This window comes from Talpa europaea (assembly GCF_964194135.1).
Source record: "Talpa europaea genome assembly, chromosome: 8".
In the NCBI taxonomy this organism is placed as follows: Eukaryota; Metazoa; Chordata; class Mammalia; order Eulipotyphla; family Talpidae; genus Talpa; species Talpa europaea.
The window spans coordinates 87,074,947-87,095,830 of NC_140075.1; the positions used below are offsets into that span (position 1 = coordinate 87,074,947).

Genomic DNA, 20,884 nt, shown 5'->3' on the forward strand with positions numbered 1-20,884 from the left:
TCATTTTAAAATTTACTATTTACCTTAAAATGCAGTAAAACTGCTGCTACTTCTCTCATTCTGGAGATTTCCCCTCTTTTTTGAGCACTAGTAAATTCCTGAATCAGCTGGCATTCTAAATCATGGTATTTACCTAAGAATTAAAAGAAAGTTACTCAGCTATGTGGAGAAAGACAAGGTAGCCAAGTTATTTACTAGCATATGGGTCCTTTACAAATATCAGGACTATGGTTCTGGCTACTTTTGAGAAAATTATAAACATAATATGAGATTACAGGCAGTGACTCTGGTCCTCATAATATATTGTGATTGGAAAGAAAAAATCATACAAGGAATTAAATAGTAAAATTCTCATATGAGACACAAGAACCTTCCAAACTCATAAAACAGCTGGGCTCTGGATAGGCTAGCCGCCATTTATCACTGTTACTTAAAAAAACAGCTGACTGGCAAAAATCATCTGGATATTACTTCTGACAGCAACAGAGGAAAATTCTTAAACCTGAAGCTATGGAAAGGGTGAGGAAAACTAAAGAACTCTTTACTGGAGTTCAGATGCTTTTAGGTAAAGTATAAACACTGATACACTCAATACCAAATTTTATCTTAAGATATATGTGATATTTAATTTGCTGCTTTCTTGAGGCTACTGTAATTCTAAATGAACACACGGCCTTTGGATTATTCTATAGAGACTGGAAGCATTACCAATAAGTGCAATTATTAATACTTACATGATCCTTTTTCTAACACCACCTTTGGGAAAATAGGTGGTTTTTTGAACCTTTTATGCAATGGCTGCCCAACAGTGACCCAGGCTACCACAGCATCTCTATATCTAGTGGTTTTTCCACAAACCTAGAATGAGTTGCTTAAAATATAATTCTTTCCAAAGATTGGAAAGAATAAATCAGAAAAGGAGTAAAATAGGTAGTGTAATTCTCACATGAGCTTTGCTTTAAAAAGAAAAAAGAACCGCCTTTACAGAAATAGAGAAATATATATAGATGTAAATCTCCAAGATAGTCTTAAATTTAAAAACAGAGGAATATAACTATTTGTATAGTGTGCTACCAATTATTTTAAAATAAATGATAGCAGAACTATATTCTACACATGTACACACACACACACACATGACCTATGTCTTATGCATGTATATTCAAAGAATATTCTGGAAGAATACCCAAGAATCTGGTAATGGTTGTTTTAAGGAAGAGGAATCAAATTCAAGGATGGTGTAAAAGTATGACTCTGTTTTCATCATCCCTCCTTTTATTGTTTTTTTCCTCTTCTACATAGTTTTATTGCCTACTCAAAGCAATTAAGCAAACAGAATCCCACTTACTTGCAATTTTGGATTTTACTTCTGAAAATCTGAAAAAAAAGATCAATGATGAGGATCATTAGTTGTGAACAAAATTACCATCATAACCTAAGACATTAACAACAAAAGTGGAAACTAGTTTTCAGGGTATATGGGAACTCCCTGTATTAAAGGTTATCAGAAAACAAGAAAAAGAGGGTAGTGAGTACCGATAGGAAGGTTGCCAAGTGATAAAACTAAATTTTGGTGTTTCAGATGGGGCAGCTTATCCCTGTTTTAGGAATTCACATTAAATAAACAATTTCTTACTAAAGAGGGAGGAGAGTTCTGTATGATGCATTAACCCAGCCCCAGCCATTCCTCACAATGAGTTACTGTCCTTACTCATACTCATTGACATTTTAAAGTCACTTGAGAGTTGTCCATTTCACCTCTATGTTGGGACTTTTTCATACAAAGTTCCATTATTGTCATTTAAAAGAAAAAAATGATAAAACAAGTATACAGAAATGATTTATCTTAAAACTAGAAAAATAAAGTGGAAGCCATTAAGAAGGCTCCAACAATGTACAAAGCAACTGTTAAGTCTCTGCAAATTGAGAAGCAAAAAAAAATAAATATACTACCACAAAACAGTACTTTTAAAAATCTTACATATCAAGGGGTAATGTACACCATGGAGATTTATTGAGAGACCCTGTACAATCAGTTTGAAGAAAGCAAAGAGTTACTGGCAAAAGGGATAGCAAAGAAAGATGAAGAAGGTGATGAAAATTATGTTATGCAAAATTGGTATATAAAGTGATGGTGGATCACAGAGGGTATGTAAGATCCTAACGATCTTTATGAAAATATTACATCTAATTAGGATGAAAATATTCAACTCCAAAGTGTGATAGGGAGGCTAACACAAAACTGTACGAGAAATTTGTACTTGAGAAGAAGATGAGTATTTGGTACATGTTTTGTAGAGAAAGAACAGGATGGACAGAGGGATGGAAGACGTAGACAATAAATATCATGCACCTACTGTGAGTCACACATTTTTACCCATTTAAGGAAATGGTCCAAATCTAACTGAAATAAAATTATTAAAGAGAGGATTTTTGGGTAACTTTAAAAAATCACTATTCATAAAGCAAGCGTGAGATTATAAGTAACAGCTGAATAATTACTTAAGTACTGCTTACCCTTTATGATGAGAGATGTAAGACAGATGACAGATGAGAGAATAAAACAAAGAGATACATTTGGGGATGAAGTAATTTACTCTCACTCTATATTTGGAAGATAATGGTCAAGCTTTAAGTATAACAATACATTCATATTGTGCCTTTTCCTGTAGATCTTCAAGTATTACCAAAAGAATAACAGATAAATAGTGTGTTATATGGGAAGATAGCTTTCGCTCAGATATCAACAGGAGAACCACTACTACTTAAGTTTATTAGAGTCTAACACTCCATGGATGAAAGGAAATCATGAAAAAATGTCCTTTGCAATGAAGTTTCTTTTAGGGTGAAACCATTAATATCTTCTACTAATGACCCTAGGCGCCTTTCCTCTAAAGCAGGAGTTCTTAAATTGAAATCCCTATGGAAGCTGAGAAGTCTAAAACTCTATGAAACTGTATGTGACAACTTACAGGTATCTGAATTTTTTTTTTTTTTAGAAAATGTATAGCTTTCATTAGCTTTTCAAAGGTGTCTAAGAGGCCAAAAGCTTGAGAATTCTCATCTAAAGGGAAGAAAAAGCAGCCAAACAGCACCGTGTTTAATCTGCCCCTGTTCCCTCCCACTCAGGTTATCCAAGTTCAACAAATGAAGATCTAGTATCTCAGTCAATTTCAAAATTCTCCAACATTTTTTTTCAGAAGAAAAATATAAGATTAAAATTATTTCAAAGTATATCATTAAATTTAGATATTAAGAGATTACCTTTTTTTCAATTATTGTATATTGTACCCTGTACAAAGGAGATGACTCATATTCTTATTAATGAGCAAAATCATACAGGGAAAAATATAATTTCATTCTATAAATTATCCCATTATGCAAATTAATTCTTGAGAAATAAACTTGCCTATCAAAAGGTAACTCCTGGGCAATTAGGTGCAACTTCTGAATGATGTCTGCTGCCTCCTTTATCTATGGAAAAAAAAAAAAAAAAGCAGTAATTGTTTTAAAGCCTGATACATATAAAAAATTTGTATTTCGAAATAGTAATATTCCCCTATGCACACCCACAGCCCTTTACCTAAACAATTTCCTTTTAAAACCCACAACAAATCTTGTGAACAACAGGAACACATTTGCATACAGACAATAATACTCAATAAAACAAATATTTGGCTTTGTTACTGAAATCTTGTGATTTTATAACATCACAGTCCTTTTCCAATGAAACCTACAATCCAGTCTAAATCTGAATAAACTCAAATCATTGCTTACTGAAAGCAGAACTATCTTTTCTGTGTATGTGAAACCCCCCCCCCCAAAATAAGATTTATGAAAATAATTCCGATCACACTGCTACATATATCCCACTTCAAGCTAAGTTAATAGAATAAGAATTCCTGTCAATTAATGAACATGTAAATTATAAAGCTTGTTCTAAAATCAAAGATAAAGTTAATATGAAGTCTCCTCAGTGACTATTTTATAGAAATGTGTTTATTTATTCAAGTTGTAGAACTAAAGGAGTCTAAAATTTTTAAAATGCAGATATTTGACTGTGCTTACATGAATGGATAGGGCATTATCTAATGTTCACTTTTTCTTTAAATTGCCAATTAGCACTGAGTTTTATTTTGGCACCCCTTTAGTAATTGATTTTGTGACTATCCATTTTTCTTTGACACTAAAAAAATTATAAATATGAAAGGCTCACTTTACAGACCTTTCCAATCTAATGTTAGATTTTCTAACATTAATATACATTTAGCACTTTAAATAACTATTTAAAAGAACTGTGGGTAACAACAAGCACAGCTAAATGATACTTATCTGGCTAAATACTAGTGAATATAAAATTCTGCTTCTCACCCAGTCAGCATGTCACTCCGTTTTCAGTTACCACATTCTATCCTGGTGCACACAGGCACAAGTATCGATACAGTATCACTTTTCATCATGCCATATAGTTGTACTAGCAATGTCCATCGCTTCCTCCTCATCAACATTCCCTTCCGAAAGGACCTCCTGCAAACAATCTATTCTATGTTTCCATCAGGAGTTTGCTTTTGTTCTTTTTTATTTTATTTTTAATTAAATGTATTTATTTATTTTTTTACACATTCTTGATTCAATGGTTTAAGAAATGGAAGTTCCTACTATTTACAAACTGGACTTAATATTTTAAGAAAGATAGCAGTAAATAATGCTATTTTTTATTGAATTCTATAAAAGACATAGCCATTTTTTCAGAGATATGTAAAAAATTTAAATTCTATAAGCCCATATAGTTTCCTTTTTTTTTTTTTAAAGATGTGATTCACCAGGGCCTCCCCTGGTGGTGCAGCGGTTGAGCACTGGGCGCGAGGCTGCCCGCAGCCAGCCTCCGCAGCGCCAGTTCGATTCCCGGCCACAGCCGAGGGTCCCACATGGTGCGCAGACCTCTCCTGCCATGCCCGCTGCTCTTCTCAGCAGTGTACTTTGGTCCTTCTGCCTGTTCTGTTCCCCGCTCTGGCTCTGGTGAATTCTCTCACCCTCCAGCGTTTCTGACTGAACCCAGTGCTTATATAAATAAATAAATAAATCTTAAAAAAAAAAAAAAATTTTGATTCACCAGAGACAGAGAGTGGGGAACAGAACAGGCAGATCCTCTGAAACACACTGCTGAGGGGAGCAGTGGGCGAGTCAGGAGAGGTCTGCTGCACCATGTGGGTAGCTCCCTGGCTGGGGATAGAACTCATGCTACAGTGGCTGCGGATAGCTTCATAGGTTGCATCTTAACCCCTTGCGCCACCAGGGTAGGCCCCTATATAGTTTCTACTCATGAAAAATATGTTGCTTAATTCAAACTGAACTTCAATACTACTGCTTTTAATAGTCTACTAAGATATTCCATGGAATACATTTGGAAAAAGCAGGAAGACTAAGTTCAATATATTAATGGACAATGTTACCATATGTACATAGTATCCATAAGAATGTTTGGTTCAAAGTATGCTTTAAAATTCTTTATTAAAAACCTTTATTCAAATAATAAAACTATAAGTTCTCAATCCCCTACACAGAAAGGTATTTCAGCTTATTAATGATTTAGGTCAAACTACCATCTCCCCATGGAACAGAACTATTCAAAAATGATAGAAATTTTGTTAACATTAAAAGTCAATTATGGAAAAAGAAATACTTATGAACATAGTTAACTCAGCATTTCTAAACCACAGAAAATTTCATAAACAAAAATGCCAGGCAATACAGTTAAAATTTGAATAAAAATGATTCATTAACAACCTGTAGGCAAGAACACTAATTTTGAATATATACATTTCAGAATAAAAACTTTTCATAAGCCAGCTATTTAATGATTTGAAGTCTGATTGGCCAAGCATAATAGCAGGGCATTTTTATTAAGGATGTAATTTTCTCTTATCCATCTGAGATAGCTCACCTTTTCAGAATTTGTGAAAACATCAGATTTCAATTCCCCATCTAGAAACTCATTAAAGTATTTCATCAATTTCTGAGCCTCTACTGCCCGTTGTCTGGGTGTGTTTACCCCCTCCAACTGGTCTCCAAGGTGACAGACCTTGGTAGCTACATAGCTGATGTGCTCATCTAGTTCTTGAAAATGCTGGAAGGCAACCTAGGAAAAAATGTGCAATAAGCATAAAATATAGTTTATAAGTTAATATGTATTAAGCATATAAGTTAATACGTACATAAGTCTCTAACCTAAGTAACTAAAGATAATAGAGTTATATATGAAATTATTTACCAAAACAGTTCACATCCTTTAATAAGGCATGATCTGAAAACTTAGCCAAGTTGCAGACTTTTTATTCAATTAACTATTAAAGTAATCTTATTTTATCACGAATACATTTACTAAGCAACAAAGCAGCAAGGCTACTTAACATTCACCCTAATTAACCAAATTCCCTGTACCATTTGGTTTTAAATGATTCTGAACAACAATGAACTAAGTATCAAAAGGACAAGTCATCTAAATTATCCCACTCGCTACTACACTAAAATGAATCAAAGTACATAGAAATAAGTCACTGGTAAAAAAAAAGTTTTTAACAAACATTTATTTTAAATATTGAAAGAGCAATGTCACCATGGTAAATAAAATGGTCCTTTCCCAGTACTGAAAACAGGAATAACTGCAATAATTATTCTATTGAAGCAAAGATACTTTACTTTCTAGAACATTCTTCCCCTCTTCCCAGGATATACAGATAGTCCCATGGTAGATGAAAATGATGTATAATAAATGCACTTTTGTTCTAACCTTAAAATGAAGGGAAAAAAGCTGCAAACATTTAATAAAGATTTCCTCTGTGCTATGCACTCTTCTATTACATGCATTTACATTTAATCCTTACAACAACCTATTTTACAGATTTAAAAAAGAGAAATAAAGGTTAAGTTACTTGAGATTATACAATTACCAAGTGGCAGAAAAGAGTTTATTAGTCTAAGTATTAATATCATTATTACAAGGAAAAAATGCATTAGAAGTATTTGTAAACTATCACTTTTATTTCTTAAAAACATTACTATGTTATGTAAATTAAATGTATGGATATTTTCTCACATCCATATATGCTCAAGTGAAGGAATCTAAAGAAATCTGAGCAGAAATCCACTTGCTAATGTCTAACATTGAAGAAAAAAATGGGCCCTCGGAGGCAACAGACCTAAACAACGCTCCTTAAAACTACCCTAGCATAGAGCACTTGAGTCCAGATAAGTGCAAACTGTAAGAGGGGTTGAGAGGTTCCAGACTAAATCTAGGGTCTAAGAATGGCTACGAAGCTTGATTTACCAAGGCCCAAAGTTTTGGTTTTACTCCAAAACAAACTGACGAAGAGTTCTGCACCTGCTTTTTCTCCAGTTCTCAATTCTCATTGGAGTACTTACATATTAAATTTTGGTGAAACTTACCAGACCAGGTTTCCTCTAGAGAAAAACCTGATCCAGTCAATAATTGGTTTGGTATTACTTTGTTTTATGATTAAATGAGAAGGCAAATAACTACCTAAATATCTAAGCTCATAAAAAGTCCCTAAAAACACAGGTCTGCTAAAGTGTCATTCTTAAAAGTTTGCATTACAGACGAAGGATGACACTATTCTGGGTACCACCTGATTCTAGGAAGGGACTACTATAAACTCAAACTAGTTATCAGTAGCAATCCAGTGCCAAGAGTGCCCAATAAGAATTCATAAACATTTTACCCCATGAAAAGGGAGCGGCAGAGTTACTATATTTTAATTAGACATTTTTAAGAACATAAAACAAGAAAGAAATAAAGACATCAGAACCTATATAAACTATTCATTGCTTACTTAAGTGTTTACCTGATTGCTTTTCTGAAGCTCTTGTACCTTCTTGGCAAATTCCTTGGCTTCTTTCTGACACTGTTGCTCTAATTTCTCTACTTTTCTTTGAATCCTTTCATCCATTATCTGTAGTTCCTGAATATGATTTACAAATTCTTCTAATAACCTAACAGGGGAAAACAGAGAAAAATGAGTCCATGTATGATTAATCATTAGGAAGTGGCCTGTTCATTTACAATGTAAATAAAATCTTAATGAGCATTCTTTGAAATAAAGATATTCATTTTCTCCATAGTGTCTTATTAGGAATTTCTTCAATAAAATCAATAAAATTTCTTCAATATAATCAGGTCTTTCTGTAACTTCATGACTTCTTCATAGCTTTTGTCCGGACCACATAACTTTAAAACAACAATTACATTTAAACACACAGTCTTTAACTATTGACTTTTCAGTGGGTTATCTCTGACATGAATGAAAACTCACCTGGAGTCTCTACTAATCCCCAGCACAGAAATCAATTTTATAGAAACATCAAAAAGGCAAAAGTGGATTCCAGGGTACTGTATTTTCTGTTCCCCCAATTTTCACCTATACTTAAAGCAACATTTTTTTTTTAAAGATTTATTTATTTATACAAGAACTGGGGTATAGTCAGAGGCGTGGGAGGGTGAGACAATTCACCAGAGACAGAGCGGGGAGCAGAACAGGCAGAAGGACCAAAGTACACTGCTGAGGGGAGCAGCGGGCATGGCAGGAGAGTTCTGCTGCGCCATGTGAGTTTCTCCCTGGCTGGCCGGGAATCAAACCTGCACTGTAGAGGCTGTGGACAGCTTCACAGCGCTGCGCTCAACCCACTGCGCCACCAGGAAGGCCCTTAAAGCAACATATTAAACATGTTTTTATTTCAGAGGCATACCCACCCTTTCAATTTAGTACTAACTGGAGAAAATATTAAACTATAACTCAATTAAAGTCATTCCCTCATACCACTTAAAAGTATTTCTCTAAAATAAAAGGAACATAAATGGAGATGGGGGTGGGGAGATCAATCCCAAACTTCCAATGTTTGTGTCTTTTATTGGCCAATTGTTAACTAACATCCCTCTACTGAAAGTTGAAAGGAACTCCAACAGTCACCTCTATTCACAAATTTGCACTAGAATTTGGTTCTATAGAAAAATAATTTTTTTTTTAACTTTACCTTTTAGGATCAAAAGCTTCAGGTCCCCCTCTAGAGCCTCCTCCTGGGGTTCTCCACACAAGACGTTCGATATATTCATCTGCCACAAAAGGCTCCTAGTTTGCAAAGCAAATATTATTTTAAAATGTTTCACAGAAAATAACTTAAAAATTAACAAGGTTCTACTATATGAAAACATAAAATAGAATTAAATTACCTAATTATTTAAATGCACAATGTTTTTTCAACTTCAAAAATCTTTAATTACTTAATGAAAACTGGTATATTAAAATATTAGAACAGTATTATAACCAGCTGGAACATCCCAATGGAAAATGAGCAAAGAACACAGGCAAGTGATAGAATAAATACACATAGTTAAAAAATATGAAAACATGCAGCCTCACTGTTAGTCAAATAAGGTCAAATCAGCACCATTCTTTTTTGACCTCACAAGCTGACAAAGCTGTTTTTTTCTTTTGCGTTTTTTAATTATAATATGCAACACAGGAGGATCAGTTGAAATGCCCACTCGATATTTTTAGAAATGTTAACAGCTATATTTTGGGAAAATAATGGATAATTTGTTAACACCAAACAGGGTTACAAATGCTTATAATCTTCAACCCACTAATTCTACTTTTAACAATCTGCAGATATGACTGCAAAAATTTTCTGAAAAATTTTCAGTGCATATGCATAATACTGAAAAATTGTTTACATAATCAACAAAACCATTATTGAAAAAACTATGGAAACTCTAAAGGATGAAAAACTGCTCCTATTAAAATCATGTAAAATTTAATGTTAATTACTCACATATATCTCATGGAAAAATTAAAATCATGTTGTAAAAATTAATGAAAATTGCTCACATATGAGATCTCATGGAAAAATGCAGGATTCAAAATTTTCTAAATTTTCTCAGAAAAAAATTATAAAAAATAAAGAATATTGGAGCAGAGAGCCCAATCAAGAAAATAAATATTCAAGTGTTCACCATCAGTTGATAATGAATTTTTAAGACAAATACACACTAATTCACACTCCATACTACATCTTTTCATGCAAATGAATAGCACATACTGCCTCCCACTTAGCATGTAATTTAAACTAGTAACATTTGCTGGTGATTGCAGTTTGCATTTATCTGTGAAATTTTCCATTTGTTCATCATATTGAAAAACATATTTTCACTAATAAACAATCACTGATCCAAACATTCTATTAGACTTTGGAATTAAAAGATATATAAAATACTGACCACACCCTTGAGAAGCTCATAGGCAAATAAGGGAACTATAAAGGGGAAAGAATGCAAGAGCATCATAAATAAAATTTTTTTAAAGATTTATTTATGCATACAAGAACTGGGGTACAGGCCAGAGGTGTGGGGGGTGAGAGAATTCACCAGAGACAGAGCGGAGAACAGAACAGGCAGATCGACTAAAATATACTACTGAGGGGAGCAGCAGGCAAGTCAGGAGAGGTCTGCTACACCATGTGGGTCATCTCCCTGGCCGGGGATCGAACTCATGCTGCAGTGGCTGTGGATAACTTCATAGGTTGCATCTTATTCCCTTGCACCACCAGGGAGGCCGGATAAATAAAATTTTTAATGTATGTATAAACTTCAATGTTAACACTGAGTGAGTTGTTAGTTCAAAAGAGTTCGGGGGTAGATATGGGTTATTCATCAATTCAGCAAAATGTCTGCCAAGCAGGTATTACATACTGCGTACTGTGGTAGGCACCAAGAATATGGATGCGAACTCAATAGATAAGGGCCCTGCAAGTTCTCACAGAAATGATCTTTCAGGTAAGAATGCCAACATTTAACAAATAACAACAGAAATAACATTATAATTGTGACAAAGGTGATAGAAAATTTCAGGATGTGCTAAGCAGATGTAACAGGAACAGAGATGATGGGAAAACAGTGAGCAATGGAATAAGATTGGCAAGAAGTGGGTGTAGCAACAGGAAAACTTTTTGAAGATATGACATTTAGGCTGGAACCAGAATAAAAAAATCAGACAGACAAAAATGGAACAAGCAGTTTTCCACACCATTAGAGAAAGGGAAGATATAGCTTAACCCATTATGGAAATATGAAGAGCAAGCATGGACTGGGGATCAGAGATCACACATGAAAGGATCCAGAGAGAGGTGGTGATCAAGACAAAGATGATAACCTTGTCCTTTTTATCATCTTTATCACAATGTGACATGACAAAATGGTTTATCAGTCTGCTATAAGAGGAGGAATGAAGGGAGTTATCAGTCTCAATTAGAATAATCATCAGAATAAAAAGAGGAATAACAATAAGAACAGCTCACATGACACTTCACATGCATTATCTTATTTACTACTTCAGTATTACCTATTAGGTTAACATATTTTATTCTATTTTATCCCCACTTTATGAAGATGAGAAAACTGAGATTGAGAGAGGTTATTACTTGCTGGCACTTTATATACTTTATCGAATGTAAATACTTCCAACTCTATGAGGTAAGGTTCTATTAACATTGACTTACTTTTTACACCTGTGAAATTCTGTGATACAAAAAGGTTATACAATCCAAGTGTACAATTTTGGTAAAATCAAGAGCTTTTCCTCTGGCTAAATTAATTGAGAAAGCAGTCAGCTCTTCCAAAAGCCCACAATACTGTCATTAAATAGCTTTACTTTTTTTTTAAAGATTTATTTATTTATTTATACAAGCACTGGGTACAGTCAGAAGCGCAGGAGGATGAGAGAATTCACTGGAGCCAGAGTGGGAAGCAGAGCAGGCAGAAGGACCAAAGTACACTGCTGAGGGGAGCAGCAGGCGGCAGGAGAGGTCTGCGCGCCATGTGGGACACTTGCCCGGTGGCCAGGGATCGAACCAGTGCTGCAGAGGCTGCGGGCAGCTTCGCAACCCAGAGCTCAACCGCTGCGCCACCGGGGAGGCCCACATTAAATAACTTTAAAAAGTAATCATGCTCCTTTTTTCCTTTTACTTTTGGGCATATATATACTTTTCACATATATACTTCATGTGAAGACTTAATCATAGTTCTTATGTGTTATTTTTATTAGTTATTGAGTAGCTGCAGTTTTCAATTAAACATGGTACACTGCTCATTAACTTCAATGTACCAGTTTATTAAATGACATATATATAAAAACTTATAAGCCAACAAATAACTATTACTCACATAGTGAAAAAAAAAATCAAGTTATTTTGCATGCGAATCATTTCCAATTCTCTCAAAATATTCCCTCATTCAACAAGTACTGAGAGCCTACTATATAACAGAGACTACTCTAAATGCCCAGGAAATAGCAATAAGCAGGCAGGAGAAAAATCTCAACTCCTTTGGATAACATGAAGGAGAGTGAGAAACAAATAAGCAGATATATAAGGCAATAAGAACTCTGAAGAAAATTTAAAAAGGATACAGGGAAATGGATAAGAATGTGATTTTTTGGTAGAAGTGATCAGGCAAGAAAATAAATTTTCAGCCAAGACCTGAATGCAGATATGGAAAAAGAAGCCACCTGGATAAGGACTGCTCAAAGTACAGAGAACAAACTTAGTATGCATTAGTGACAAGAGGCCTGCATGACTAGAGTAGAGTGAGGGTTGGGGAGAATAGGTATGGATGAGGTCAAGGCAGGTAAGATAGTGAGAGTCTGGAACTGGTACTAAGGTTTTGTAGGATGTACTATTACATATTCTTTGGTATTAATTGAAGAAAAAGCCAGGTTGCAAGAAGTAAGGACTCTACAATATGCAGGCACATACATGCAGCAATGATCCTAGTATTCCTTCTCCTCCAAAATAACAGTGCAACTATTTACTTGAAAAACTCAACATTTTGGTAGAGGAAATACTCAAATATTTTTTATTTTGTTCGATATAAGATTCTAGTTGACAATATTCGATTGACTTAAAGCATCACTGACTCAACAGAGTACATATGGAAGTCAAGTAAATAGTTTTCTAGCCAACGCTCACTATCAGTCAATGGGTTCATTAGCCAAATAGGCACCATTTCCCCAGTCTGCAAAATTAATACAGGGATAGTTACAGAGCTCTCACATTGGATCCTGGGTCTATAAAATAAGAGCTATTATAGTGGGGAAGCCCAAGTAGAATCTCTGAAACTGCTTTCCCTCTACTGAACTTTATTAATCAAGTGTAATGACAAAAATTTGTGCCACTCTCAAAACCTCTGAAGTTAGGATCAGCAAATTTCTTAAAGGGCCTGATAAAAAATATTGGGGTTGTGAGGGAGGCCATACAGTCTCTGTCATAAACATTCAAATCTGTGATTGTAGTATGAATGTGATCGTACACTATACATAAACAAACAGGCATGGCTGTGTTATTAATAAAACTCTAGAAAATCTAACCCATAGGCTGTAAGCCTGTAGACCTCTGACCTGAAGGATGCAGGGGTAATGATACTCATCATTTTCTCACTTAATTCATCTGTCTGGGTTTTGCAGAAACCAGACAAAACCTGAAAGATGGCTACATCAAATTCAACCATGAAATAGCCTGAGTTACATCTCCCAGCTTCATGATATGTGGCCAATGTACAGGAAAGGACTCTACATCAGTAGAACCCATGCAATCAACCCTACTGTCTGGGCCATACAACCTAGCAGACCCTATAGTAATAAAATAATCAGCGTTTGGAAACAATGTCATGTAGTGTTATGGCAAGCCCCAGTAGAATAATCACAACACAGATCCCTGGATTGTGAAGCAAGATCATGCAATCTGCTGCAGAGAATTATACTCCTTTTGAGAAACAACTCCTGGTGTGCTAATGGGCCCTAAGCCCCTAAAACAGCCCCATTCTTTAAATAGACTAATAAGCCATGTGGTGGCAAGTTAACGACATTGGCCCTTCCCACTCAAAAAGAATAATTCAAACAGGAACAGAAACATTCTGAGATGGGCTTGCCTCTCCTCAGAGGGAGTCTTTCTTCCTCTGGCACAGTATCCCACATATCACATCAGACCAAGGGACCCATTTTACAGTCGAGGAGGTGATCATGGGATTCACTGGTCATATCATAAACCATACCACACAGAAGCTGAAGTCAGAGCACTGGAACAGCCTGCTGAAGCGACAGCTAAAGCACCAGGTCAGAGCAAAAGACTATAAGGATAGAGCACTACCCTACATTATGCAGTATATTCTGAACTAAAAACCTTTATATGATGATATGTCTTCAAAAGGAAAAACAAATGAATCCAGGAACAAGGAGTAAAAGCAGACGAGGCCCTACTTATCATGACTCCCAATTTGTGCTTGCTATTCCTGACTGAGGTCGGTAGGTTTAGAGGCCTTGATCTCCAAAGAGGGATCTCTTCTGCCAGGGTACAGAATAAGAGTTTCACTGAACCAGAGGTGTTGCCTGGGCACTTTGGCTGCTTTTATCTAGAAGAGGACAGAAAAGGAGTAACCATTTTTGGCAGGGATACTTGACCCTGGTTATTAGGAGATTATTACTCGATGGGGGTAGGAAATAATATGTCTGACATACAGATCTTCTTTTGAGCATCTCATGAACAAGTTCATGAACAAGTGAAGTACAGAGCCCTGGCCTAAAAGGGTATGGTAACCAGTTAAGCAGCCAAGAACAGCCAAGTACTAGCTGAAGGTGAGAAAGAATCAGTGAACAATAGAGGAGGGAAACCGTATTAGCTGAAGTGTCATACCAAGACCACCAGCAGTAGCAGAGGCCTTTTCTAATTTTCTACCTCCTCCTTCTAATTTATTATTAAGTGTTTTTCTTAGATTTATTGTGCATACTATTGCCAAACTAATCTTGAAAATACTGCCTTTCAGTCAAAAACTTCCCTATGAAATTCCTAAACTATCAAGTTCACACTCATATCTACTAGAAGGTTCTTACACTACTCATCCAAATTTGCCTACACCCCAAAATGAACAGTCCCACTACTCACACTATCATCAAGCATACACCAGTCTTCTCTTCCAACCTATGCTACTTCTGCATCCTTCCTTGTGGTCAGGTAACTCATTCCACAAATGTCCTTTGTCTTCCAACAATTCACACCTCTATAACATTATTGAAATTAACCTTTGTAAGTTTTACTCTTGCCCACGCTTAAACTGAAAGCAAGGGCAGAGTCTGCCATACATTTCTCTTGCTTTCCAGTTGTGGTCAACAGAGCAATACTGAGCCCACCACAGATGCACAGTAAATCAAACCATTTACTAGCTGGTGTCAAGATCAATTCCACGCAGAGGATCTTGAAAATTAATCTAGATGATCTATTTCTCCAAAACCAAGAAAGTAGGACCACCACCACACCGCCTAGAAATAAAGAATGGGCATTCTTTGGTGCTACAAATTCAAGACTCTAATAGAAACCAAAACTGAATTTCATGCAATTCTAGCACTGGAACTAAATAAATGCTCCTATATTGGCCTCGCCTATTAACCCCATTTGGTTTGTTTTCATGAATCTCTTTATGTTTCATGGTATATTAATAAATGAATTATATTGATTGGGTTTTGATTTCTTTTGAAAAGCAGTACAAAATGTTTCTTGTCTAAGGCTAACAAAGCTAAGGGATTATTTTTACCTATAGAAAGGTAGAAAGATAAAGTTCATCAAGATGTTTAAATACAACTAAGGCAATCTTTGAAAAAGTATGTATGAAAACTACCTGCAACACTGAGATGAATAATTTTACTTTTTAAATTAAAGTCAATTTCAGCACTCAAGTCTTAAAGGAATGCCAGCTCTTTAAAGAATGATAAAATTATCTGATGAATCATATTAACAGAATTGTTTTGAAGATCATTAAAATGGTGGAACTTTAGAATCTTACAAAATATTTCATATTTGTTTAAGCAAAATGTCTCTTCAGAACAGAATATATGTCACTTTGGGCAGTAAAGTAATACCTGAGATTTCTAGTCCAAAAGAAAAAGGTAATAGAATGTTAAGAGTCTTTTCTGTACCAACACCAGTAGAATCACAGAAATATATTTAAAGGCTTTAAACTAATCTTTAAATATCATCTTAGCCCAGTCCTTTCATCTTACTTTTTATACATAAGAAAACTGAATCAATGCAATTTCAGTATTATAACCCCACATTTTTCTACTATGGTAGAAAAAAATATGGTATTTTTAAAGACTACAAAAAGTATCATCTAAAATGTCTAATAAAATTTTTATTAGCATTTCAAACCAAATTAATATATTTACAAGTTTACATTAAATATATTCAGAAATATATTTAGTCAAATTAGTCAAATGAATTTGAAGAATCATTCATTTTTTTTAAATTTTATCATAGCCTTAGTAACCAAATATATATTACATAATTAATTCATTCTCTTATTCCTATTTCATTATTTCAAAGGCATCAAAAGGGGAAAGAAGGCATCAAAAGTTAGCTTAAGTTTTTAAAATATAAGCTTGTAACAATCAAAACTCGTAAGGTATATATCACTCAACTAACTAGAACTTTTACTTGACTTTTGGTATTCTGCTTGTTTGGAGGGTGGTATATGAAACATCAATCCACTACTAAGAGAACAAGGCAATTCAAATCTTTCAAATCACACACACACACACACACACACACACAACTATCTAATTTCCTGAGCACATCACTTACTCAATATTACATACACATGCACTTATTACATACACATGCAGTTAATAAATTACACTCAAATGAAAGATCTGCCCATTCCAAAAATTCACTTCTAAGTTGGTTTGGTCAAATAACTCAGAACACAAAATGCTTAAAAGGTAAACCCATTTCTCCTAAGCATCTGCCTCTACCTCCACCACTTCAGGAGCAGAAGCTGAGGGCCTACCTGATTAAGGGCCTAAGGGTTAAGCAAAGACCCGTGAAGCTATCCGCAGCCTCTGCAGCACAAGTTCCATCCCTGGCCAGGGAGCTACCCACATGGCACAGCAGACCTCTCCTGTCTTGCCCGCTGCTCCCCTCAGCAGTGTACTACAGTCAGTCTGCCTGTTGTTCCCCACTCTGTATCTGGTGAATCCTCTCATACCCTGTACCTTTGACCTGTACCCCAGTTCTTGTACACATAAATAAATCTTTCCCCCCCAAAAAAGACTAGAAACTGATTAGATCTTGAAGTAGATAAGAATTTGATCAGCTCCTCTTTCAGTGTCCTGTATTTGCTGCTTAACGATTTCAATAAACTAGTGACTTAAATAACAATACTCATTATTTTGTTCACAAATCTTCATTAGGACAGGTAAATCCTGTCTCTGCTGGGGTATGTAACATCAGCTGGGGCCAGCTCAACTTGGGACTGGAAGATGTACTTTTCCAAATGGCAAGCTGGCCTTGACAGCAGAGTGGGAGTTCAGTTAGAGCTGAAAGTCAATTTTCTCAATGAGCTGCTTGGCATAGTTATTGGGTTCCAACAGGGATATCAAAAGAGGATCAAATGTTTTATCTTCTGTGACCCAACTGTGCAAATCAAATAGCATCACTTTTGCTATAGTTGGTAGCCCTGCCTAGATTCATGAAGGAAGCACAGACTCTAGTTCTCCATGGGAAAAATGTCAACATCACATTTTAGAGTGGCAGATCTTGTGGAAAATAAAACCTATCCCAGTCCCCTTTTTAGCTGTCTCCTGTCATCTTCTAGTTCTAGGAATATTTCACCCTAGTCTCCTTTGAAGGCTTTTTCTCTGACAGATTCTCATTCTAACCCTTTTAACCCAATCATCAACAGTAATTTCAAAAGGTTACACTCTCCTTAGTGTAAGACTCCTTGGGAGTCTTAAAAGCAGTTTATCAAATAATTTCATCTTCAAAATAACCTCTGAGGTAGTTACTATTATTTCCCCCATTTTAGATAAGAAAACAGGCACACAAAAAAGTTAGGCAACTTGTTCAAGATCATGTAACTGGTAGGGACAGAGCTGAAAAAATGTCATTCTCATGTCTAAATTATTACCCATACAGAATGGCAATTCCCATGATTCCTAAACTATCTCTAGCTGTGGCCTCTTTTTGAGTTACTAACACATATTCCCAAATGCTTCTTCACCAGAATATCCTTGCTAAAAACTCAAACTTTAAAAATTAAAAAAAAATTACAGAATTCCTTCCCCCTGAAAGTGTCTTCTCTATTATTTTTTCTGTCACAGTTAATGAATCATCAAATAGCAAAGTTCACAAATTTGGAATTAACTCAATAGCCAAATTATTTTGATTCTTCCTCTAAAATGTCTTCCCAATTATGTCAAGTTGCCCATAACCCTTAACAATCGCTTCCCCATTGAAAGCCATTTATCTCTCTACTCTTTTGCTCCCAAAAAAGTCCTATCAGCATCCATAAGCATGGTCTATAGTCTTCTCAAATCTTCCCCCAAACTGCACTTGTACTCTCAAAGCCTTATTATAAGCTACTACTTCTAATGCCTAAAAGATGCATCTACAGCTCTTATCTCTTTTCAATATTTCTTGTGCACACTGCACCTCACAATTCAGAGTCATATTCCGTCTCTGCCTTGGAATGTCCTTTTGCTTGAAAAATTTTCACTCATCTGTCAATATTCAATTTGTATGTCTTTACTATATGAAATCTTTCCTAATTATCCCAGAAAGAGTCTCTATACTCTCAATGCATTATCTGTTAACATGTGTCTTCATATGGTATTTCGACAGAAAAAGAAACAAGTATTTCGGTCTTTGTACTCAGCTCTTAGTCACAGCTTCTAAAACCTTTGTAATTTCCTAAGTGATAAAGGTGTTAGCAGTAGTCTTTGTTCTACTATTCAGTCTTTGACCCTGAATTCTGAAACAGAGCTCCAAAAACCCTTGAATTTACCGAGAGTTGACAAATACAGGGTTCCTAAACCCCTTGGAATTCCTTGGGACATTAGAGCATCTTATGTGGTACTAAAGCAACTCTTGTTGGGTTTCTGGATGAGGAACCAAAAAGATCAAGCATGATGAAAAGCTTGGAATTTTCAGCCCCTAACCCCTCTCCTCTAGGGAGGGGAAAAGGGATAGAGATTGAGTTAACAATCAATTATCCCTACATAATGAAGCCTACACAAAATCCATAAAGGGGGTGTTCTGAGAGTTTCTGGTTGCTGAACACATCAAGGTGCCAGGAGGGTAGCACACCCAGAAAGGGTATGGAAGTCATGCATGTCTTCCCACATATCTCACCCTATACATCTCTTCCATCTAGTTGTTCCTTTGATAGTAAGCCCATAATCTAGTTAGTAAACTCATTTTTGTAAGCTGTTCTAGTAAATTATTAAATGCGAAGAGGAGCTCACAAGAACCTTCAATTTATCACTGGGCAGTCAGAAGCACAGGTGACAAATTAAGGGGCATTCTTTAGGGACTAAGTCCTTAATTTGTGGGATATCATGCTAACTCCAGGCAGACAGTGCCAGGATTGAACTGAAGGACATCCATTCAGTGTCTGTTAGAAAACTGAACTGAATTTTCTGGGAAAATTCCCCACACATCTGATGTCAGAAATAAAGGATTGAAAATAGTAGTAGAACACAGAGAGAAGAAACAAGAGTTCTTTCCCTATCACTCCCCCTCAACTAGATTTTTAACTCAAACCATGTTTTAACTTCAGTACCTAAAATGTCTTCTAGCCTAAAGTAGGTAGGGTGCTCCATGAATGTTTGCTGCATGAATACATTTTCTCATATGCAATACAGTAACTGGCAGTCAGATTCAACAAGCACAGTTACTATGGCTAAAACAAGTAGCAGTTCAGCACCTTTAAGCTGTAAAGGATAGTAGTCCTGACTTGTATATAATATGTATTTAGCTAGTCAGGTGAACAAGAAAAGTCCTTTTTAACAAGTCTGTTTAAATAGTTTCTGAAGCTCAGTTGAAAATCCAAGAGACTTAAATGTGTTTGTGTGCACAAATGTGTTCTTGCCTCTTCAAATTCTACTCTGGAAGTCAAACAGTCATTGTTACCACAGTAAAATTACCTGACATCAAACACGATTATCAAGGAACCTACCTCTCCAAGAAAGAAGAAAAGATCAAATTTCTAATTCTAGCATTTAAGACATACATAATTAAACCCAATTTATTTTACATGCCACTCTTCTTCATGCATGCTATACTACAGCCAAAATGAACTCTTCCTTGTCTCCAGGGTCTAAACTTACCTCCCTTTATGTCTCAGCTTCTATTTTCTGCTTTCTTGGAAAGTCTCTCCACCCAATTCCACATATTCAAATCCAATCCATCCATCCTTTGCACAGCATTCAAATGCCATCTCCTAACCTTTTCTTTGACTCTTCCATCCTCTCAACTCCCTTAGCACTTTACCTAAACCTGACACCACTTATCACTACATTTCAATAGTATATAATTACATATCTTCCATCTATCTTCTCTCCTCCTATTTAACAATAAGGGTAGGTTCTATATATTATAATTCAACATCCTGGAAGTCCAAAGTGTGTTTCATGGAATTCACAAAATTAACAAGCAGCAGAAAATAAAAGTCTTATCCAAAAAAAAGTTTGGGCAATGAATTCAAAATCTTTAATATTGAAATTTAAATTTCTCTAATGAAACAAAGTACGCCCATTCCAAAACTTATTTGGCCTGTTAATCAATTTTTTTTTGCCATTTCATACAATTAATATTTCTATGGCATGCCCTCTGAGACCTGCAACCTCTTTAATCTTGGCACCTTATCTTGAATTTAATACTCAACAAATATTTGCCAAATAAATAGATAACTGATCCAAATTAACAAAGACATTTCTCATAAATGCAGCTTGCCCAGAAAGAAAGACTCTACAAGAATCAAAAGAAAAGAATA

At 35.4% G+C, this 20,884-nt stretch overlaps 1 protein-coding gene across 1 annotated transcript in view; it reads right to left on the bottom strand.

The window, feature by feature from the left end:
• Positions 1-20,884, bottom strand: part of EXOC5 (exocyst complex component 5) — a gene marked incomplete at both ends in the record, with an annotated part of 36,503 nt that overhangs the window by 12,923 nt on the left and 2,696 nt on the right. The window contains 6 exon segments of the mRNA XM_084241311.1: positions 24-133; positions 1,349-1,377; positions 3,410-3,474; positions 5,945-6,139; positions 7,863-8,010; positions 9,049-9,143. Of these exon segments, the coding sequence (XP_084097437.1) occupies positions 24-133; positions 1,349-1,377; positions 3,410-3,474; positions 5,945-6,139; positions 7,863-8,010; positions 9,049-9,143 (642 nt within the window).